This window comes from Sturnira hondurensis, unplaced genomic scaffold (assembly GCF_014824575.4).
Source record: "Sturnira hondurensis isolate 20B ecotype Veracruz unplaced genomic scaffold, ASM1482457v3 Scaffold0008196, whole genome shotgun sequence".
In the NCBI taxonomy this organism is placed as follows: domain Eukaryota; kingdom Metazoa; phylum Chordata; class Mammalia; order Chiroptera; family Phyllostomidae; genus Sturnira; species Sturnira hondurensis.
Genome location: NW_028080827.1, coordinates 12,381,367 through 12,405,996, shown reverse-complemented (window position 1 = coordinate 12,405,996; position 24,630 = coordinate 12,381,367). Strand labels below are relative to the sequence as shown.

Below are 24,630 nucleotides of genomic sequence, written 5' to 3'. Positions count from 1 at the left end.
CTAGGTTGTGGGTTCGATTCCAGTCAGGGCACACACACCTAGGTTGTGGCTCTGATCCCTGGGTGGGGCATGTATGGGAGGCAACTGATAGATGTTTCTCTTTCACAGTGATGTTTGTTTCTCTCTCTTTCTTTTTTCCTCTCTCTCTAAAATCAATAAATGTATCTTAGGGTGAGGACTGAAAAAATAATAAAGCTTTTTTGGTAATCACTTGTACAGTTCCTTTTTGAAATAACTTCTAAATATTGATTTTTCACTTGATTGCATCATAACCTCTTTTTAAAAAACTGTATTTTATCGATTATGCTATTAGAGTTGTCCCATTTTTCCCCATTTGCCTCCTCCACTCAGCCCCCTCACTCCCTCAGACAATCCCATTCCGTTGTCCATGCCCATGGGTCATGCCTATATGTTCTTTGGATACTCCATTTCCTTTGTGTACTTCACATCCTCATGACTATCCTGTAACTGTTACTTTGTACTACTTATCCCTTCACGTTTTTAGCCCCCCACCCCCACCCCCTCCCAAATAGCAACCATCAAAAACGTTCTGTTTATGATTCTGTTTCTGTTCTGCTTGTTTATTTTATTTTTAGATTCAATAGTTGATAGATAGGTATTTGTTGCCATTTTATTGTTCATATTTTTGATCTTTTTAAAAAAAGATTTTATTTATTTATTTATTTATCTTTAGAGGGGAAGGGGAGGGAGAGAAACATCAATGTATGGTTGCCTTTCGTGCGTCCCCTGCTGGGAGTTGACCTGCAGGGAACTGGCCTGCAACCCAGGCATGTGCCCTGACTGGGAATCAAACCGCGATCCTCTGATTCGCAGGCCCTCGCTCAATCCACTGAGCTACATCAGCCAGGGCCTTTGATCTTCTTAAAGAAGACCCTTTAACATTTTATATAATGCTGGTTTGGCGGTGATGTACTCCTTTAGTTTTTTCTTGTCTGGAAGCTCCTTATCTGTTTCCATTCTTAATGATAGCTTTGCTGGGTGTAGTAATATTGGTTGTAAGTCCTTGTTTTTCATCACTTTGAATATTTCTTGCCACTCCCTTCAAACCTGCAAAGTATGTTTTTGAGAAATCACCTGATAGTGTTATGGGAGCTCCCTAAGGCAACTGGCTGCTTTATCTTGCAGCTTTTAAGGTTCTCTCTTTGTTTTTATATTTTTTGCATTTTAATTATAATGTGTCTTGGGGTGGGCCTCTTTGAGTTCATCTTGATAGGGAGTCTCTGAACTTCGTGATGTTGCATGTCTATTACCTTCACCAAGTTAAGGAAGTTTTCCTTTCATTATTTTTTGAAGTAGATTTCCATTTTCTTGCTCTCTCTCTCTTCTCCTTCTGGCACCTCCCTGATACTAATGTTAGTATGCTTGAAGTTGTCCCAGAAGCTCCTTATACTGTCTTTATTTTTTTGGATTCTTTTTTTTTCTTGCTGTTCTGGTTGTTTTTGTTGTTGTTGTTGTTGTTTGTTTGTTTTTTGCTTCTTTGTATTGCAAATCACTGATTTGATTCTTGATGTCATCCATTCTACTGTTGGTTTTCTGTAAATTGTTTTTTATTTCAGTTAGTGTATCCTTTATTACTATTTTTTTTTATTCATGGTTTCCATGTCCTTTTTTATAGTGTTGAAGTTCTCTCTGAGTTCATCTGCTCTTCTCCTGAGTTCACTGAGCATCCTTTCAACAGTATTTTGAACTCTGCATCTGGTAGCTTGTTTGTCTCCATTTTGTTTCATTCTTTCTTTGGAGTTCTGTTCTTTCATTTGGGACCTGTTTCTTTGTTTCCTCATTTTGGCAACCTCCCTGTGTTTGTTTTTATGTAGTAGGTAGAGCTGCTACATCTCCCAAGCTTGGTAGAGTCGCATAATGTAGTAGGTGTCCTATAGGGCCCAGGGGCACAGCCTCCCCTATTACCCAATCTGTGTACTCGAGGTACACCCACTGTATAGGCTGTGAACAACCTCCTATTGTAATGAGCCTTGATTGTTATTGGCACTTCCAAGGTCATCCATGCTTGTGTTTTGTCATGGATCACACAGCATAAGCTACAAAACAATCCGTAGATGGTTGCTTCTTGTGCTGGGCTTAGAAGAACTCAGGAGAAGCTAAGCTGAGAACCAGGGCTGGCTGCTGATAGTGCTGGACCTCAGGCAACTTAGTGAGAGGAATGGGGCATGTTGAATCAGAGCTGCTTGCTTGAGAGAATTTAGGAAAATCTGAAGCATGGACCATTTGTATGGACATGCCACTGGAAACAGCTTGGGTTGGCCTAAAAGTTGGGTGGGGCAGGGCCTCAGAGAATCACCAAGATGGAGCATACAGTGTGTGCCAGGTTGGTGGATTCTCTGATAGGGAGCCTGCCTGCCAGCTCTGTGGGTGGCACTGTGCTGTAGGGCTTGGAAAAGAAACAATGCCTCTGCTAGCACTTTTTTCTAGGAGGAAGCTGCTCTCCAGCTCTCACCCTGATGCTGGAGAATTCAGTTCCTTCCATATGCCCCTGGTGCCTTTCAATCTGCTGCCCCTGTGCCGGAGCTCACAGTGGGTGGTAGGTCAGAGTAAGTCTGTGCATGGGCCATTTAAGAGGAACCTAAGACATTTCAGCAGTATCTGTCTTCCAAAGCCTCAATCCCCACTTGTTTTTATAGGTAAAAGTTTTTGAAACTTATGTTTCTGGCACTGGAACCCTGGGCTGAGGGTGGGGGCTGTTGTGGGACTTGGACCCTTCCTTCCCTCCTCAGATATCCCTGCCGATTTTTATCTGTCATATGTGGGTGTGGGACCAGCCTGTTCCTTGTCTCTGCCCCTCCTGCCAGTGACAGTGTAGTTTGTTCTCTAGTTCCCTTTTTATAGGACTTTCCTTCAGCTCAATTTCTGATGATTCTGAATGATGGTTCTATAGTTTAGTTGTAATTTCTATGTTTTTGTGAGAGGAGGCGAGCTGTGTTTACCTGTGCCACTGTTTTGACCGAAAGTCCTCATAACCTCTCTATGAGTCACTAGAACTTTTCTGTACATCTTTGGGTTGACAGATATATTTGGTACTTGTATAGAGGGTTAAAAGTCTTGCAGATCAAAAATTGTAGATATGATGGTATGGGCCAAATAGTTGTGTTATGCAGCAATAGTCATCCTTTTTTTTTTTTAAGAAACCCTAGCCTGGCTGGGTGGGTCATTTGGTTGGAACATCATCCCATGTTCCAAAATAAAAAATGCGTTGTGGTTTGGTTCCTGGCCAGGGCATGTACCTGGGTTGTAGTTGGGCCCCTGATGGGGGTGTGTGTGGTGGAATGGGGGGATGATTAGGGGGAAGAGGTGGTTGATCGATGTTTCTATCTCACATCAGTGTTTCTCTCTCCTCTGTTCTCTCTCAAATCAGTGAGTATGTCCTTGGGTGAGGATTGAAAAAATAAAACAAACAAACAAAATTAAACTACAAATTCAGTTAAATGGAATTTTGATTTCTGGATGCAATGAACAAATGTACATTTCCTTTTGTTTAAATTTATTTGAACTATTAATTGAGCTATTTGAGCTTTATTTGAACTATTTATTTGAGCTATTAACATGCCATAATTTTCTAAGTCAAATTTTATGTTTTAATTTGTTTCAACTGTTTTATTGTTTTACATATTTATTAAGCATCTAATCTATTATAGGCACTTTAATAGTCACTAGGAATACAGTAACTGAACAAGACAGGTCCTTGCTCTTGGTGGAGTTAATGGACTTATGAGAAAGACAGATATTGGATTAGCAATGAGAACTGTTGATAAATTTTAAGAAAGGAATGCTCTGAAGATTGCTGTGGGAACACAGAGGAAAACCATCTTTTCTGGAGTTTAGGAAAGACTGCACTTAGTAGATATCATTTAAACTGATGCTGGAAGGATGACTGAAGGAGTTGGTTAGGCAAAGAAGGGGAGGAAGTGTGTTCTAGACAGAGGAAACAGCATGTGCAAAGATACTGAGATGAGAAGTGGCATGCTCATGGATTGCCTGGTGCTTAAAATGTGAGGGAAAAAGATTTCAAATGAGGCTGTGCAAGTAAGCATGAGCCAGATCTTTGAGAATTTATGTAAGTTACAGTGACAGGTTTTTACTTAGCAATGAAAGGTTTTTAATGATAAGTAATTTTGTGATCTTTAAAACATTTAGTCTGGCTGTGATGAAGACTATGTGCATGCCATTATTTAGCAGGCTATTGCACTGGTCCTCATGGGAAGTGGTAGCCTGGATTAAAGTGGCACTCTCTGGTGAAAGAGAGTGAATAGCTTTGAAAAATATTTTTAAGGTAGAATTTATTGGACTTAGCTGATGTGTAGTGAGGTATCAAGAGAAGGAGTCAAGTGTTTTTTTTAAAAAAGATTTTATTTATTTATCTTTAGAGGGGAAGGGAAGGAGAGAAGGAGAGAAATATCAATGTATGGTTGCTTCTCATGAGTCCCCTGCTGGGAACTGGCCTGCAACCCAGGCATGTGCCCTGACTGGGAATCAAACCGTGATTGTGTGGTTGGCAGGCCTGCGCTCAATCCACTGAGCTACACCAGCCAGGTAGGAAGTCAAATGTTTTGACTGTTAACTGGTTCTAGCAACTGAGGGGCTACTGTTTGCTAGAGGGACCATTTGCTCAGGTAGGGAATACTGACATGGCTATAAGTTCGAAAGGAAATTGTAAATTAGTTTTGGACATGTTGTATGAAGTTCACGAGTAGGGCCTAGGAAATAGCACTGCTAAATCCCAATATTTAAGGGTTTAGGTGTGGGAGAGGATGCAAAGACTTAAGAGAGGTAAGAAAAGTAGAAGAAAAGCTGGGAGTAGGGTATACTGGAAGCCAAGAGAAAAATATTTCAAGGAGGGGAGTGGCCAGTTGTTGCTTCTTGCTCCTGTTATGGTGAACATTAGTAATATTCTTAGTCCATGTTACTTATCCTTCTTTACATTTCTCTAGTTCTGTTTGATCTTGCTGGATGTAATTACACAGAGTAGTCCCTATTTGGACACATGTTAGTCATGTACAGGAAAAGGGTAAAGAAATAACCTTTTTTGTTTGAATTCCTAATGATTTAATATAATAGCCAATATATTTTGGTTAAGAGAGCATATTGGGCTAATGTCTTTGAGGAAACATCTCTACCAATTCTGTGGTGATTGATTACAAGGACCCAGTTATCTTTTGAGTACAGCTTGGTTAATTTTTCCCTAAATGTATGAACTACAAACTTTTTTGTGGGGGGGGTTCTTAGTAAAGCTGTTCTGGCTATATATATGACTCTCAAACTGTTTTTTTTTAATTCTCAAGATTTTATTTATTTTTAGAAAGGGGAAGGGAGAAATAAGGAGAGAAATGTCGATGTATGGTTACCTCTTGAGCACCCCCAACTGGGGACCTGGTCTGTAACCTGGGTATGTGCCCTGACTGGGAATTGAACCACTGACCCTTTGGTTTGCAGTCTGTTGCTTAATCCACTGAGCCACACCAGCCAGGACCCCAAATCTGTTTTTTTTTAACTGACTTTTAAAATTTCTTAAAACTACTTAAATTTTTTTTATTTTTCAATTGCTGTTTACATTCAAATCTGTTTTAATTTAGTTCCAAAATCTTTTTATTTTTCAGTTTGACAAATAGTTTACTCTCCCTGTCAAACTGAGTGAGCCTTTCACATAATGTATCTTGAGATTTTAGAGGTCACTTTGTCCAACTTCATACTGAATGATGTTTTTGAGACATGGTCACTCACCTTTACTTGTATGGGTTTAAAGTCCCCAAATAGGTGATTTTATTTAATCGTGATTTCTGTGAACATTTAAGAATATACTTTACTAAAACCATTACTATTTTATGTGTTTTTTCATGTTTTAATAAACTATAAAGTGATAGGATGACAATGGTTTTTTCTCTTACGTTTCTGTCACTTCATTATCAACCATAACTACTTACAGTTTACCAGTATTAAATCTAGAGTATAAGTTCCCATCATTGTGTTCTTTTTCTTCTGGAAGTTGAGATTATTGCAGGATAAATCGAAAAGCTATCAAACACTCCTATAGCAGGACAGCAGTACCTCAGTTTCGTTAGAAACTTCATTTTTGTAGGGGGGCTGAGGATGAGAAGTGAATGCAGTACCCACTTATCCACAGGGAAGGAGAGTGGAGCGACTTGATTGGCCACAGTTGGATGGATGGAGCCTGGGAGTAGAGCTTGGAGAAGGAGGGATCCTCAGGCCTCCTTGGATGTGGGAAAGTAATAGGGGCAAGAAAATATGGATGGAATAATTGAGGAGTGTAAGGAAGAGATGATAAGTTTTATTTTTAAAAAGGAGAAATTGGAAATGATGAAAATGGATGGCAGAAGGGCAAGTTCTCTTTCCATTTCTCACTCCCCACCAAAGGGGAATAGGGAATATTGTAGTTTGAAGGGAGATAGATAAGCATAGAGATGTTTTAGAGAGAGTTTGCCACATAAAGAATAATCTGCTAGCTGCCCAGGCACATCTTCATTAATTCAACAAAGGTTTTGGAGCCCCATCTGTGTGCCAAATTCTAGTCTTCTGTCTTATCTCCTCCCTCCTTCCTCTTCTTTATACCCCTGGAGCCCCAGTGACTTTGCTCTAACGCAGAATGTACACCTTTAGCACTTGTAGTTCTTCTCCGCCTCAAACCCTTCCCTACACCCTCTCCACAACTACTTGGCTCTTGCTCCTTCACTTCATTCAAGTCTGTTCAAATGTCTTCTGTTCACAGAATCTTTCCGACCACCTTGGTAAAATAGCATCCTCCTTTCCCCCCACCACTCTGTCTTTTTATCCTGCTTTGTTTTTCATATAGCATTCATCACTGTAACACCATCTTCCTCTGTTCCTCTCCTCTTTCCTCCCTTTTCTGCTCACTAATTATGTATAAGCTACAGTGTATTCTGTGACTTGTGTTGTTCGTGCCTGTATCCCTGTGCTTGACCCAGGAAGTGCTCATTGAACATTTATGGAATGAAGGAACAGCATACAGCCAAGTTCATGGTTCTGATTACTTTCTTTGTGTGTACACGACCAGTTTAACTTCTTTGATCGTTTTCTTTTAGATTCCCTTTTACTGCACATTCTTCTTTTAGAAATAATGCCATTGACTATGCTTTTTAAGTCAGTTTTTCATTGTTTTTCTTTCACTGGGAAGCTGTCCTGTATTTTGGCTGTCCTGTATTTTGTCAGCCTAGAGCTCTCTAAGGAGTGAACTATAGCTTTGTGTGGTAGAAAGATCGTTGGTTGGCTAATGAAGACTTTGGTTTAGATTCAAGCTCTGATTTTATTCACGTGATCTTGGTCAGGCCAGCCTTCCCTGGTTTGTGAAATTAGAAAATTTAGGTGATCTTTATGTTTTTATACATTTAATATACACTAAATATCTAAATAATTAAAGTCTCATTCTACTCTTAAATCTCATTGTTTCATTGTTTTATAGATAGTAGTTTTGTTTGCTAATTGTTTAGTTACATAGATATTGAGGGTCAAAGTATTTACAGAAACCTGTGTTTCCTCTCTCCAGTGGGTAGATCTGCTTATTCTGTGATCATGGATTATACATGTAATCACATGTTCTGTTATCACGCCCTGTGGCAGATTCTTCCCCTTGGCTCTACTTTATAGGGAGAAGACTCACATTGATGATGTGCTTGTCTTCTTACACAGGAGAGAGTTACTCATTTTAGCTTAAGTTACAGTTTCAATTTTATCTTTCCAGGAGATTCTTCAGGATTTTTGTTTACCTATTTTTGCCTATTTGAGGTAATTTATCTACTTCAGGGCCATTAGTTAAGCCTGGAACTAATGTTTTTCAAACTGTTGATCACTAGAATTTCTGTGGAGGCTATCTCAGGTATTGCCCATTGGGGTGCACATGGACTGACTATGCCCTTTCCCCTCCTACCAACCTGTCCTATGCCTCACCCTCTTTTAATATTGGCTTCTTTAAGATAATTTGAACCGACTTTTCTGTTTCAAAAAGTGTACTAGCAGAGGTAAATTAGATATTTGACTCAGTGGTATTTGATGTTAATATTGGCAACTTGTCTTAAAAAATAATTTGGATGTGAGTTTCTCTCAAGTATCTTTATTAAGAGGAAGGTGAGGGAAAAGAACATCTAGAGACGGCAGGGATAACCTATTAAGTTCGGTCTCCTTGGGAATAACAAACTCAGACCTACCGTAGACCTGTTCCATTTAGACATGATAGCCCTCTGTTCATGAAGACAGTCTTGGTGTCTGGGACTGCTGCATTACCCTGACATACTTTGAAACAGGGTTTTTGCTTTCAGGTTTCTTCCCTTTGTTATCAAGGTGTACTTAATTAAGTGAGGCTTTTGGTCTTAAAATGACTTCAGTTTGAGGTATGCACCCTTAATCTATTGCAGTGTTTTCTTCTGAGAATCAGAGCTGTACTATCTTTAGCCAAAATAGCAATCATATAGGAAAAGGCAACTTTTTACTGTATTTTACTGTTCTACTAATCTATAGAAAGGTACCTTTTTTATAAAGACATAGAAGGTACATGACTTTCCAGAAACGAATAGAATCATATCTTAACATAATTTATCTTGTTCTGTACCAGAGGTGGTTCTGGTACCTTTGTTGTTTGTTTGCTTTAGATGTAGAGTGCTTTTCTAAAGCCTAAGGAAGGAAAGCAGCTATTTCCACCACATGGGACAACTGAATGTTCATATTACTGAGGCTGAAAAATTGGAATCTGGTCTGTTTTTTCACATTGCTGTCATTTGTGAACTGATTTTTCTCTCTTATAATTTCACCCCATTCTTTATAACTTTATTATACTGCTACTGAGAAAAGACAAAAAAGGAATTTAATAGAACTACAGTAATCAAGATAAAAGAAAATGCTATTGATCGGTAAAATCAATGTAGTGGTTAAATCTATGCGTAGAAAAACATTCCCAGTGAAAATAGTGTTCTTTATACAGAGCATCTTATTGCCTCAAAGGAAATCTAACTTTTTAAAAAGATTTTATTTATTTATTTTTAAAGAGAGGGGAAGAGAGGGAGAAAGAAAGGGAGAGAAACATCAGTGTGTGGCTGCTGCCTCATATCCCCCACCGGGGACCCAGCTGCAACCCAGGCGCATCCCCTGGTTGGGAATCAAGCCAGTGACTCTCTAGTTCCCAGGCCGGCACTCTATCCATTGAGCCACACCAGCCAGGGTGGAAATCTAAAGTTTAATGACAGTGCATCATATTATAGTAATGAAGAGAATTAAACCTGATGAAAGAAACAGTAAAAAAAGGAGACAGAATTTAGCCTTAGTCTTGAAAGTGGCTCAAGCTTTAATAATTAAAGAGAATTTCTTACGATGGTGCTGTAAAGAACAATATTTAGTGCAAGTCAAAGTTAAATTTTTATTTATATATCTTATTTGCATTTGTGTGGATTTTAAAAGGTGACTTGTCAGTGGAGACTGATAACATTATTTTATAACACTCAGCATATATTAGCTTGACTTTTTTTTATTACATGCTTGAGAGGCTTGTGGCATGGTGGAAAGAATGATACGCAGCAACAAAATACTGGGATTCTAGTCCTAATTCTACTCTTGGGACCTTGAGCCATACTCTTTGATAAAAATATGCATCATGCCTTTTTTGCAGTGTTACATGAAGATAAAATGTAATAATATATGTAAAAATGCTAAAAATCATAAACCTATATAACTTTAAAAAGAATGTTATATAATTTCTTCATCCTCCTCATAAAACATACCACTATCTTTTTTAAAAAATTATTTTATTGTTGTTCAGTTACAGTTGTCTGCATTTACCCCTCTCCATTCCCCCCAACCCCAGCCAAACTCATCTCCTTCCACATACCACTATCTTAACCAAATCTCTTTTAACTTTTACTACTTAGCGTGGTATATCTAACTACATAATTTTATTTTATATTCTAGCTTTTGGAATACATTGAATTAAAAATTTTATTTCTATTGTGATGAAATAATAATTTTCATGTATTATTATTGTGAAATAATAATAGATGAAATAATTGTAACTTACTATTTTAACCCTTTTTAAATGTACAATTCAGTGACATCAAGTACATTCCCAGTGTTGTGCAACTGTTTCCACTGTCTATTTCTAGAGTTTTTTCATGACCCCAAACAGAAACTATATACTCATTAAATAGTAACTCTCCATTCTGCCCTTGGTAACCTCTATTCTGCTTGCCATCTTTATGAATTTGCCTATTCTAAGTACCTCATGTAAGTGGAATCATACAATATTTGTCCTTTTGTGTCAGACTTAATGAAAATTTTTTAAGATCTATCTGTATTGTAGCATGTCAATTTTGTTCCTTTTTAAGGCTGATTAATCTATTGTATGTGTTTACTACTTATAGTTTTTTATCCATCTGTTAATGGACATTTGGGTTGTTTCAGTTTTTTGGCTTTTGTGAATAATACTGCTATAAATATTGGTGTACAAGTATCTGTTGTGTCCCTGATTTCAGTTTTTCTGGGTATATACCTAGAATAAGAACTTCTGGATCCTATGGTAATCTCGACGTTTCACTTTTTGAGGAACCTCTAAACTAGTTTCCGAGAATACAGTGGTTTTTATAAGGCAGTGTTCACTGCACTTTTTTCTGATCTTTGAGACAGAAGTTTAAACAATTACAGGATCAGGTTATCAGGTTATGTTTTTAGATTGCTTTTTAGTTAGGTTGTTGAGAAACCAGTAGGGCAGAATGTGGTTAGTCACCCAATTTTTATTTTTTTACAGTGTGTTATTCAATAGGAATATTATAAAGAAATTGTAATTTATATAAATATTAAAATAGTATAAAGATATGAACTATCAAACTGATGGTAGTAGGATCAAAATTAGGGAATTGGAGTCTAGTGGGTTAGTTAATGGAATAAATATGTCTAGTTTCTGACTATTCTTTTGTAGTTTTTCTTAGGTATTTTCATAGATTGCGACAGACTTTAATTCAGTTTGGCTTCTGTCTGCCATTTACCTGCCTTGTGTGCTTATCTCTGTTTTATTCCCTCATCTGTTGATGTATGTTTTAGTTGCAAATTAATTCTGATATAATTAATGAAAACTTCATTTGGGGGTGTGATCACATTTTTTGGCTTTATTTATTGCTACTTGACTCTGCATGGATCATTGAGAACTGATTTTTTATATGATTTTAATTTCAATTTAAGTCAGTACCAAGAATAATGTTTAGTATATATGAAACAATTTTCTTTTTTAAAAAGATTTATTTATTTATTTATCTTTAGAGGAGAAGGGAAGGAGAGAAGGAGAGAAATATCAATGTATGGTTGCCTCTCGTGAGTCCCTTGCTGGGAACTGGCCTGCAACCCAGGCATGTGCCCTGACTGGGAATCAAACCGTGATTGTGTGGTTGGCAGGCCCGCGCTCAGTCCACTGAGCTACACCAGCCAGGGCTGAAACTATTTTCTGCTTATGAAATCAGTATCAGGGTCGGAAGGGGCATGCCTCAAGTGTTCTTAAATTCTCTCTGTTACAACTTCCCTCTAGGGTTGCTGTCTGATTAGACACTTTAAGTGATATAAAACTATTTTAGAGAGGGAAGGGAATGGAGTGTAGCATAAATTGTTCTTATGTTGACCTTAAATGTCTTTCTGAAACATTTACCCTCTCACCCCCCCTTATTTTTGCCATATAGAATACTAATGTTCTTGCTTATAGTAGTGTTCTTTATACAGAGCATCTTATTGTCTCAAAGGAAATCTAACTTTTTAAAAAGATTTTATTTATCTGTTTTTAGGGTAAAATAATTTTGCAGAATAATAAATCCTGAATGATAAGTATATAAAGTCCTTTGACAATTATTGTTTAATAAAGATGCTCTTTAACAAAGGTGCTCTTTTACAGGTAATATTTGTTTAGTAAATTAAAAGTATATATAATGATAAATTAATGATTTTTTCAAAATACTGGGATCCTTTAAAATATAATGTATTTACACTCATGTATGTATGATTAAAAAAATTTCCTGTAGTAGGCAGAAGTAATTTCTTTTTTTTTCCTGATGTAATCCCTTTTTTTCTTATTCAAACTATTTTAATTTCTACAAGTTGCCTTCCAGTTCTTTTTTCTTTTTTTAAGTACAGTTTTCTGTCTATTACTCCCATCCCAGCCCACCCCCCAGTGCTCCCCACCTCCCTCCCATTTCCACCCCCCTTAGTTGTTGTCCATGTGTCTTTTATACTAGTTCCTCTAAGTCCCTCCCCTTTTTCCCCTGAGGCAGAAGTAATTTCATGAAAAGATAGAATTCAGGCAAGATTCTTGTTTGTTTAGGATAGATTATTTTAAAATTTGTAGAGTTTCCATTTAGAAAATGTTCCACTTTCTTGAGTCCTTGTTGAGGAGGCCTTTCCGAACCTAGAGTCCTTGTCACAGCACATGAGAAGCCCATGGTTTTGGTGAGGGTTTTGGGCTAGTGGAATCTGAGTACAGCCTCAAAATGAAAGGGTACCAATATTGACATGAAAATAGGGAAAAGATAAAATCGTGTTCTGAAGCTAATGAGTATGCTCTGTTGACTCTTATTCACTTGAAAATTAATTTTTTTGCTTAAAATCAACTTCACTGATATATGATTTACAGTAAAATAAAACATTTATTTTAAATGTGTAGTTTGACAGATGTATACACTTTTATAACCACCATTCAAATCAATATATAGAATGTTTTCATTGTAGCACTAAGTTCCTTCGTACTTCTTTGCTCCTAGTTTCTCTCACCTAGGTAACTACTATCTGCTTCCTGTCACTATAGATAGGTTTTACCTCTTCTAAAATTACATATATTTGGAATTATACTGTGTTTCTTTTTTTGTATTCAATATCTTCAAAACTGCAGTAGTATGGTTTTTTTTGTTTGTTTGTTTTTTGCTGGTAGTTTGCTATTGAATGAATAAACCATGATCTTTTTTATCTCTTTAGTCATTGATAGACATTTTAGGTTATTTCCAGCTTGGGGCTATTATGAATAAAGCTACTATGGACATTTGTGTCCAGTGTTTGTTTGGACATATGTTTTATGTTTTTACTTCTTTTGGAGTGAAATTATGAATCATAGAATTTTTTATATTTAACTTTATAAAAAACTGTCAGTTTTCCAGAGTGATTGTGTAGCAGTGTGTGTGAATTCCGGAACCCCACTTCCTGTTAACATTGGAGGTTGGCTAATTGAAAACTGGGTCAGGTTCATTGACAGAAATTGTGTTATGTTCAGATATTTATAGAAATTATAAGAGACTTGGTATACTTTTAAGTAATGATATCTAACTTAGTACCATTTATTGTATAACTCCTATGTGCCAGATACTGTGTTAATGACTATACATACATTATAATCCCTAATCCATAAAACAGTTCTAGAAGATAGAATGTATTATATTCCTGCACAGACAGGAGTCCTGGGCTAGTAAATTTTAGGCTTAAGATTAAATCCCCAGATTCTTTATTTAATTTCACTTCAACATTTTGGTCTTTTCCTCTCCTTTATAGGGTTAGAAAGAGCACAATTTCAGTTAATATCATGGTCTTTTAGGGTTCCCAAATTTAACTGAGTAAGCTCCAAAGATAATTAGAAGAGTTAGAAGCCCTGGGGGGAAAATAAAGGACTGAAATGTTTTGTCTGTGTGTGTGTGTGTGTAAACGAAAGAGCATGTATCTCTGAGATGTTAAGTACCTAACACAGATGCCATTTTCCTATGTATTATATTCTTTGAGTTGTAAAAAGTAGGGGGAATGTCAAAGCCGTAGAACTACTAGAGAGGGAGGACAGGCAGTTTTAATAGTAATTGGGTGGGTCCAGAAGCTTGTTTTTTTATCTCCAAGCAAAGTAGTTGCTATTGGAATGACCTTGTTTTACCATGTAGGGATCAGCCTGTTGGCATATATTTTTTATATTCCAGACATTTCCTGTTTAATTGTGTATAATTTAGAATTATGTCATAGCTACTAGGCTGAATTTTAGAGGAGATTTTTTAAAAAGAAAATCTTGGTCAGTATACTTCTCAAATAGGCAAATTGTGTGAAACAGTGTACATTTTTCAGACTTTCTTACTAAAGACAAATAAATTGTTTAAAATTTGGATCCTTTAAATTTCATTTTTCCTTTTCCTGCCCCATGTTACAGACATTTCAACCTACGAATGAAGAGGGACACTTCCCTTTTTAGTGATGAATTTAAAGTAGAAACATCAAATAGAGTACTTGATTATGATACCTCTCATATTTACACTGGACATATTTATGGTAAGTTGAATCTTAGAATCCTTTAATTTTTTTCTATACATGGAAATATACACGTTGAAGCATAGGCAAGTATTTCAGAAAAGATGGAGTAAAGTATGAGGAGATTTGAATCTTTCATAAAAGGTATAATTATCTTTAAAGAATGAAGTACTCCTTGGATTTATCTTTACATGTTTGTTTACTGTTGAATTATGCAATGTCTGGCTTCTGAAAGGTATGATTTTTGGCTCTCTCAGTAGTTGCAAACTTATATTTTAAAAAAATGTTTAAAGTCTTCCATAGTTTTCTGATCATTCAAGGAAGAAATTAGCAGTAACCTTGCTGTGTTTTTAATGTTAGACTACAGTTTTCTATTAGTTTTTTATTATTTATATTTCTGGACAAGGAACTCATAGTCTCTGCCCTTTTTTTGCTAGGTGATGGTCAAGAAAAGCATAAGACTGAGTTTTCAGATAAAAGGCATGTAACTTAAAATACCAGTGTCCTGGGCTCTTAAGTTCATAATTACTTAAAAGTTAACTAATTAATTTTAATCTATAATTTAGAAATTGTATCACTGGCCCTGGCTGGTGTAGCTCAGTGGATTGAGCGCGTGCCTGCCAACCACATGATCGCAGTTTGATTCCCAGTCAGGGCACATGCCTGGGTTGCAGGCCGGTTCCCAGCAGGGGACACACGAGAGACAACCATACATTGATATTTCTCTCCTTCTCTCCTTCCCATCCCCTCTAAAGATAAATAAATAAAATCTAAAAAAAAATTGTAAAAGGCCTGATTTTTGTTTTAATGAGAAAAGTTTAAGTACATTTAACTTTTAAAGCCCCCTTCTTCCATCACTTCAAAGCACTTGATATTTAGTGCTTAGCTTTTTCTTTGTGATTATGTCAAGAATCAAAAAGACCTTTTTTCTGTTATGTTCTTTCACTAGAGAAGTATAGTTGGTGGGACAGTATTACAAATCTGTCCAGTGTCATAAAAAGTATATTGTTATGCTTTTGTTCAGATTGCTTTTAAAATTTTTGACACTATCTTATTTTAAAAATATATTAATATTCATAAAACCTCAAGGTGTTAAGGAAGCCATATGCTCATGAAGAATATATCAGGCTGGAAAGGAACTTTTGTCTTACAGCAATTAGAGCAAAATTTCAAAAGAAACTTTAATATCTTTATTTTTAAAGTGTTCATTTCATCAGTGGGCCTGTTAGCCTCTTTCTAAGTTTAACTTAATTGAACAATTATGTATTAATTATTGCATGTATGCCCAGGCACTGTGCTAGGTGACTGTCAGGCAGACAGATGTTCTGTTTCATTGTTGCTACTAATAATTGTGTAAGTTTTAACTGTGTAGTAGTTGCTGTTCATATCTCAAATTCAGGTTGATATATTTTGTATTAAAATTAATTTTCCTCAATAAATTTATATTTAGATTTTTAAATATATATATACAAATAGCTCTTTAAAGAAAAATGAAGTTAACATGTACATGCAAATTAAATTTTCAAGAGTTTGTTGCTTTCATTAATAGGTGAAGAAGGAAGTTTTAGCCATGGGTCTGTTATTGATGGGAGATTTGAAGGATTCATCCACACTCATGGTGGCACATTTTATGTTGAGCCAGCAGAGAGATATATTAAAGACCGAACTCTGCCTTTTCACTCTGTCATTTATCATGAAGATGATATTAGTAAGTACTTAACTTTTATCTAGTACCCTTTTGGGGAAAAAAGGGCATAAATAGTTAAAACTATGTGGAGAAAATGAGACCTGAACTGTTTTCTGTCCTGAGCTATTAGACTAGAAAATAGTTTCATAACCAGAGACTCAATTTAATGAATGAATAGATTGATAGTACAGTGAGGCAGTTTCCTTATCAGTCCATACCGGTCCTACTTTGTTGATATACAGCCAAGCCTATTTGAACTGTAAGTTGACCAACTATGATTGAGCTGTCAGTCCTCTGTTCTGGTATGAGCTAGTAATTTGATGCTATAACGCCTGTGTGTATTCTACTGAAACATTATTTTCTTTATATATAAATATCAGGGTGGATATTTTAGGTATTTTTGTAATTTTTAAGTCCTTTGAGTATTTGTCTTTTTGAATCTTGAAATAAATAATGACTTCAGTTTGTTAAGAATCCATGGGTTTTGTCCTCTACTGTAGTCTTTATATGATGCAGTTTGTTGGGAGAGTCCTTTTTCTTTGTTTTAAGAGTAGAAAATGTATTTAGACTTCACTTTTTAAATTTCTACCATTGGCTATCCATAGTCCTGTAATCATGAGAATGCTTTAATGGAATACCACAGAAATTCATTCCTCTAATTATGTGTCTCTTGAATCCTCATTTTATTTTTGAGTGTAATTAGACTGGTCTCTCAATTTTTGCCTATTTGTTTTTAACTTGGCAGATTCTTCCTTGCTTCATTTTTCTTTCTACAGCCAGAACTTTATTGTCAATACTAATATTCTTACCCTAGTAATGTGCTAGAAAGCCTTAATCATTTTAACTTCTTGTTCTGTCAGTTCTAACAGTCTGTCTAAATGCTTGTTTTTTCTGATGCTCTATTACTGCAGAACATAGCATAATTATTCTAGATGGGATACATTTATAATTTTAGCTACTTGCTGAATTATAAATTCATCAACTCTACTTGCCCATATTTTTACTCATCCTTATTTTTTCCAATTTTCCTTCCTAGTATTTCAAAATCTCCTCTATATGTTAGCTCAATCCTCTTTCACAAAAGTTGGAATATGAATTCCTTTTCCTCCTTGCTTGCTGACAACAGAATTATCAACTACTTGATTTTCACGTTACTTTGTAATTTTGTTAGTAATTTCATCTTTCTGTAGATTCGTCTTCCTGTAGATTTTCTTTTCTATTCGGTGTATGTAAGTTCTCCAACTGCAGTTTCTATTTCTTTGCTTCTTTAACATTCCAAATACCAGTTGGAACCTGGAGCAGATTCTTCACAGATACTGAATGAAGTCTTTAAACATTTTCTCTATAACATTTTCTCAAAATTAAACAGACATTTTAGGAAAAGAAGGAGAGGAAGAGGGAATTTAAAAGATTTGAAACTTACCTTTAACTACCCATAATATTGTAATCAAGCTTTTTCCTTCGCTTTACACTTCCCATAAGTGCCCTCCACTATGTTTGTTCTGCCTTTTATGATTTCTTGTATTGAATCTCTCTTGCTTCTCTCCTCTCATCTGTTTGGATGTGTAGTAGTTTAAGCATATTCTTTTTTCCCCCACTTTTATTTCTTCCTTGTCATGTAATTGCATTTGTCCAGTTTGCATATTATAGTCTTTCACATGTTTTCCTTTATGTCAACCTTATTTTCCCCAAAGATACGAGTTGGCTTAGAAGATCAGTGATATTGGATGAAACTTAGTTTTCTGTTTCTCTTGGCATTTAACTTTACCATTGATTTCAGCTCTTAATTTTTCATTGTCCAAGTAAATATATATTTAACATAAGGAGGCCATTTCACATTCTTTTTATTATTAGATACCAAGTGTGGTATTAGAACTTAAAAATGGTAATGTTTAGAATGATTTTCTGGTAAATGGAAATGTAACAATATGAGGTTGAGGGTTTGGGAAGGAATTGCTTTAAATAGACTTTTTAATGCATGTAAATTAATACAATTACTTTTGAGAAACAATCTGAAAAATCAGTCAAGGTACATGTGGTTTAAGAAAACCACCACGTGTTTACCTTTTACGTTCTAAATAGTTGTTATCTTCTAGATTCTACACCAAGGGCTGGCAGATCTTTTCTAAAAAGGGCAAAATAGTAAATACTTTTCTCTTTCTGGGCCACGTGAGATTAATTGCAACTGTTCATTTCTGCCATTGTAGTGTGAAAACAGCCATAGGAAATATGTAAATGATTACGTGTGGTTGTGGTCCAATAAAGCTTTTGTTAGATATTCTTAAATTCAAACTTCATATAATATTTACATGATGCAAAATATTTTTTAAGTTTTTTCAGCCTGTAAAAGTTACCCTTAACTTATATACCAAAGAAAAGGACTCACTTGTCCAGCAGGTTGTAGTTTGTTTTCCCCTCTAGAGGATAAAGTTACTTTTAATTGACTCTTTAACCTCTCTGTGTAGAATATCCAAGTTTTAATAGTAATAATAGTAATATGGTAGCTATTACTATTTAATGTGTACCTGGCACTAGATACAGTTCTTGAATCTCTAAATTTAATGTTCACAATAACCCTATGAGGTATTAGGCACCCTTGTTTTCCCTACTTTATACACGAGGAAACTAAGGCTTATAACACTAATGCCACTTGAATGTGCTTCTCATGTTTTTAACCCTGTGCTCTTATGCTTTGCTTATGAAAGAAAGCTATAAATTCACATTGGCATGTTTCCACAGGTTTATGGGACTTTTCTGAAATGTGTAAGCCTCTCTAAAATCACATTTTTGTATCTATTGCTGTTTTAAGACAATTTTTTTCAATATATTTAGCAATAGGTGGTTATTTTACAACTAATTCAAAGGTACAGGTTGTCTCTTTAATGTATGAGGTCTGCCCGTAGAAAGTACAGACATTGTTAATATAATGAAAATGGTTTGAGTGACATTGATGTAACCTGGCAGCCAAGGAGAGCTGACTGGAATGTGTATGTGTGAACAATGAGGGCTTCACTGTACTAGTCAGTGGGGGAGGTAAATGCCATTGAGTGAGCATGTGTACTCTGTGGCTGTCTCATTCAAAATGACTGAGCAAGGAGAGCAAAGAATCTGCATCAAATTTAGCATTAAGCTTGAACATTCCTCTGTGGAGACTATTAAGATGATTCAGAAGGCCGTAGCTATGGGTGACTGGTGATTGACAGCATCATCACAATGTGCCCGCTTAGGTATCATGTCATGTACAGACATTTTTGGCAAAACATCAAATTACCCAGGTGACTCAGCCCTGCCATTACAACCCAGATTTGATGCTCTGTGACTTCTGGCTATTCCCCAAACTAACATTACCTTGGAAAGGGAAGAAATTTTAGATTGTCAATGAGAATTAGGACAATAGAACAGGGCAGCTGATGGCAATTGGGAGGATTGTGTGAGGTCCCAAGGTGCCCACTTTGAAGGGAACTGAGGCATCATTGTCCTATGTACAGTGTTTCTTGTATCGTGTATCTTCTTCAGTAAATGTCTATTTTTCATATTACATGTCTGGATTTGTAATAGATCTGCCAGCCCTTGGTGTAGAATCTAGAAGATAACAACTATTTAGAACATAAAAGGTAAACACGTGGTGGTTTTCTTAAACCACATGTACCTTGACTGATTTTTCAGATTGTTTCTCAAAAGTAATTGTATTAATTTACATGCATTAAAAAGTCTATTTAAAGCAATTCCTTCCCAAACCCTCAACCTCATATTGTTACATTTCCATTTACCAGAAAATCATTCTAAACATTACCATTTTTAAGTTCTAATACCACACTTGGTATCTAATAATAAAAAGAATGTGAAATGGCCTCCTTATGTTAAATATATATTTACTTGGACAATGAAAAATTAAGAGCTGAAAAGAACTTCTGGACAGACATTGTACATTATTGTTTTCATATAATTTGCTTAAGTGCCAATAATTTTTTTCCACAACTAAGGTAGCATGATTGTTTAGGTTACTGTGTATATGTGTTTGAGTGTATTTGGTATCTCTCTATATTTGTTACTGTATTTTGCCATGTATTTTGCACACATTTTTGCCCAAATTTTTGAAGGGAAAATAAGGATGTACATTGTACATGGGTAGGGCCTGAAATGTTTGTACTTATTCTTGTGCTTTGTAATTATTTCTTGAAAGAATTTCTTGAAAAAATTTCTTATATCATAATATGTTTAAAAATAAATGCTAACATTTCTTTATAGTATAAGAAATAAATGCCTAATTATAAATAAATAAAAGATTGAATTAAAAAATTAGAACAAAAGATTATTTTTTCCTGAAAGTTTGGGCCAAAAACGTCGATGTGCATTATATACAGGGGTGCATTATAAATGGCAAAATACAGTATTTTCAGCAGGAGCAAAGCACACCAACCTTGGTTAGGAGTTTTGATGAGAGTTAGGCTACCCTCCTCTTAATACTGTTTTTGCAACTGTAGGTGTAAATGTGAAACTACCATCGAAAAGGATATTGCTATTCCAGAGAATTTAAGTAAATGGCTTCTGAGGCTGTACCAGAATACAGACAATTTTCAGTGACAGTATTTAATAGCTTCCTTAGGTACTTTGATACCCCGTTAGGTACTACAGTGACAAAACTATGTAAAGTTATTAGTTTAAAATTCCCACTTGTTCAATTCTGTATTTAGGGAGTAAAAAGCACTTTCTTTTAGGATGTAGAACTGTGAACTGTTACAACAAGTTAAGAATACCACTTAATCTTCTGCTCTTTGGCATAGTTTATTTTAAAGTAATGGGAAAATATTGCCTCATAAACTATGCTGTTAATCTTACTAGTTTAGGGCACAAATTAATTTTAGGACAGCTTTTAGGAATGACTGACATGTGATTGCTTGAACTCGATCATAAATAGTGTACCATGCACCCTTTGGTTTACTGTTCTCTGAGAGGGTAATGGTCTAAGTAATTTTTCCATTGCTGTACTTACATAAAAACATTTCATCTTTGAACTAAAAAATATTTTGTTAATATATGAAGCTGCAGAAGAAGAACGTTTGGTTTTATTCTTTTTGTTTCAAGTTTATTTTCGTGTTTGTGTACAATAGGAAAGCCCAGAGAGTTTGGATTAGCAATGCACTCCTGCTAAATCTTTCTCATGTTATTTTGATTGTTAATCCAACCAACATGACTTAGAAGGGTAGGGGGAAAGTTATTTTTTTCTCCCCAACTCTGGATTCAGTTTTAAGCATAGTTTTAAGCATATATTCAGTTTTAAGCATAGTTTTCATCTACTGTCATGTCAGTGTTTGAGGGTTTGGAAAAAATTTTGTAGGCATTTGATGTTTTAGTAAGAAGAATGAATTGGAAAGTTTTAAATTAAGACTTCACAACTATATGCATTTTGAAAATAACAGTTTTCTTTTGGGGGCATTGTTTCTTCATCAGACCTAGTCAGCAAATAAGGGCATTTTTTTTGGAAGGGGGCATTGTTTCTTTCATCATATCTAGTTAGCAAACTTTATGGTAAACTGAGTTGGTTGGAGTGAACCAGAAGATTGATGTTGTGAAATCTATACCTGTAATATTGCAAAAAGCACTAGAATTACTTGAAAACCCTGAGTTTAAAGATGATGGAATCTGAAGCCTAGAGAGTATTGAACAACTTGTATAATGTGGTCACGACAAAGATCCATGTCTCCTGGCTTCCACTACAGTGCTTTTTTGCTAAATTGGGAAAGACTAGTTTAAAAGCTGGTTAAAATCAAAGGACATTGGTGCAGGACTTGGGACCCCCAAAGAGCTGCTTCTAAAGAGGTATTGTGGTATCTGATTGTTTAGAGAAATGTAAATTTGGAGATTAGATATATAATTTCCACAAGCACTTGGCCTTGGTTCTTAGCTCGACTTTCCTGGGAACCTCCAAGCCCAGCACAAGTAGCAGCCATTTGCAGATCTCTTTGTAGGTCATGTTGCGGGGTTCCAGGCAGAACACAGGTGATGGCTGACCTTCTGGGTTGCCCCAGAGCCAGCACAAATGGTGGTCAGCTTCAGAACACGTCAAAGTTACAACCCTGACCATCTCCACGAGGACACAATCCTCAATGGGCACCAGAGCCCTGTTTTATTAAGTCCTGCTCTGTGAGATGGGCCTCTTCAAAGGTAATCCTCCATGGTGATTGCAGCCAGTCCTTAGAGTTGATTGGCCAGGAGTTATATCTCTCCCATTGGTGTGCCAGTAGCAATCAAGGCTCAACTACAAGAGGACGTGTACAGCCCATGCAAGGGCTGTACCTGGAGTGCCCAACTTGGGCAGATGGGGAGGCTGCGCCAGTGGACCCTACAGAACACCTACTACATTAGGCCAAGCACAGGAGATGTAGCAACTCTTCCTAATACATAGAAACAGTCACTGGGAGACGGCCAAAAAGAGGTAACAGAAACATGTTCCAAATGAAAACAGAATAAAACTGTAGGAAAAGAACTAAACAAAAGGGGGACAAGCAATCTACTAGATGGAGAGTTCCAAACACTGGTTAAAAGGATACTTAATGAATTTAGTGAGAACTTCAACAGCATAAAAAAGGGCTGATCAGAAAGAAAGGATACCCTGACTGAAATGAAGAATTATTTATAGGAAATCAACAGTAGAGTAGATGAAGCCAAGAATCAAATCAGTAATTTGGAATGTAAGGAAGCAAAAATATCCACTCAGAACAACAAAAAGAAAAAACATTCCAAAATAATGAGGATAGTATAAGGAGCATCTGGGACTTAAAGCCCACCAACATTCACATCATGGGAGTGCCGGAAGGAGGAGAGAGAGAGCAAAAAGTTGAAGACCTACTTAAAAAAATATTGACAGAAAACTTTCCTAACTTGGTGAAGGAAATAGACATTAGTCCAGGAAATGCAGAGAATCCCAAACAAGATGAACCCAAAGGCCCATCATAATTAAATTACAAAAGGATAAAGACAAAGAGAGAATCTTAAAAGCAGCAAGAGAAAAGCAGTTAGCTGGTACCTCCAAGAGAGTTCCCATAAGCCTGTATGCTGACTTCTCAACAGAAACTTTGCAGACCAGAAGGAATTGACAAGAAATAGTCAAAGTATTGAAAAACAAATATCAACAACCAAGATTACTCTACCCAGCAAAGCTATCACTTAGGATCAAAGGACATTTAAAGAGTTTGCCAGACAAGAAAAAGCTAAAGGAATTAGTCACACCAAATCACTATTACATGAAATGTTAAAGGGTCTCCTTTAAGAAGAAGAAAAAAAGATAAAAAATATGAACAATAAAATAGCAATAAATACGTAGCTATCAACAGCTGACTCTAAAAAACAAAATAAATGAATAAACAGAAGAGGAACAGATTCATAGATACAGAAAAAATTTTGATAATTGCCAGATGGGAAATGGTTGTAGGGGTGGATGAGAAAAGTGAAGGGATTAGGAAGTACAAATTGGTAGTTACAGAATAATCGTAGGAATGTCAAGTACAGCACAGGGAATATAGTCAATAGTATTTGAATAACCGTGTATGGTGTCAGATAGGTACAAGATTTATCATGATGATCACTTAGTAAATTATATGATGTTTAATTGGTGCTGTGTATACCTGAAACTCATGTAATATTGAATGCCAACTGTAATCGAAAAATTAAAAAATGATTTAAAAAATAAATAAAAAGAAGATATAAAAATAATATGATATAGGGTGTTTAGGCATATTTTCCTGCTTGCTCTGCAGGAAAGTCCCTTTAAGAAAAAAACAGGATTTAATCATCGTGTTTGATTGTCTAGTTAAAACAGCTTTATTGAGGAAAAATTGGCATAGTGAAATGTTCATTTCTAAAGTATACAATTTAATAATTTTTAATATCTTTATATAACTGTGAACTATCACAATAATCAACATAATGTATATATCCATCACCCCTGAAAGCTTCCCCGTGCTCAGGGTACTCCTCTTCCCAATCCTTCTTTGCTCAGGTTAATTTGCATTTTCTAGAATTTTATGTAAATGCAGTTATACAGTATGTATTCTTTTTAAAAAATATGGCTTCTTTAATTTAGCACAATTATTTTGAGATCCATTTATGTAATTCTGTGTTTTAATAGTCTGTTTCTTTTTATTGATGAGTAATATTCTATTTTATGGGTAACATACTCTGTTTTTGCATTCTCCCTGTTCATGGATATTTGGGTTATTAACAGGTATGCGTTATTGCAAACAATTACTATAAAGTTTTTGATATTAATTCATAACTATTGATTGTTTAAAGAAGATACACTTTGAAAAGGGGCAAAGGGATGAAAAATATACTAAGGACTTTCTTTTTTTTTTAAATATATTTTATTGATTATACCATTACAGTTGTTCTATTCCCCCCCTTCATTCCCCTCCACCCGCACACTCCCTCCCCCACCATTCTCCCCCTCTTAGTTTATAACCACGTGTCTCACGTTCTTTGGATTCTATATTTCCCCCACTATTCTCGCCCTCTCCCCTATCCATTTTCTACCTACCATCTATGCTATTTTCTGTGCCTTCTCCCCCCTTCTCCCCCTCCCACCCCCCTGTTTCTAACCCTCCATGTGTTCTTCATTTCTATGGTCTTGCCCTCTCCCCTATCCATTTTCTACC

At 35.8% G+C, this 24,630-nt stretch overlaps 1 protein-coding gene across 1 annotated transcript in view; it reads left to right on the top strand.

Annotated features, from left to right (window-relative positions):
• ADAM10 (ADAM metallopeptidase domain 10) overlaps positions 1-24,630 on the top strand; it is a 126,290-nt gene that overhangs the window by 34,223 nt on the left and 67,437 nt on the right. The window contains exons 3-4 of the mRNA XM_037053985.1: positions 14,192-14,310; positions 15,839-15,997. Coding sequence (XP_036909880.1) covers positions 14,192-14,310; positions 15,839-15,997 — 278 coding nt within the window. The remainder of the gene's footprint in view (positions 1-14,191; positions 14,311-15,838; positions 15,998-24,630) is intronic.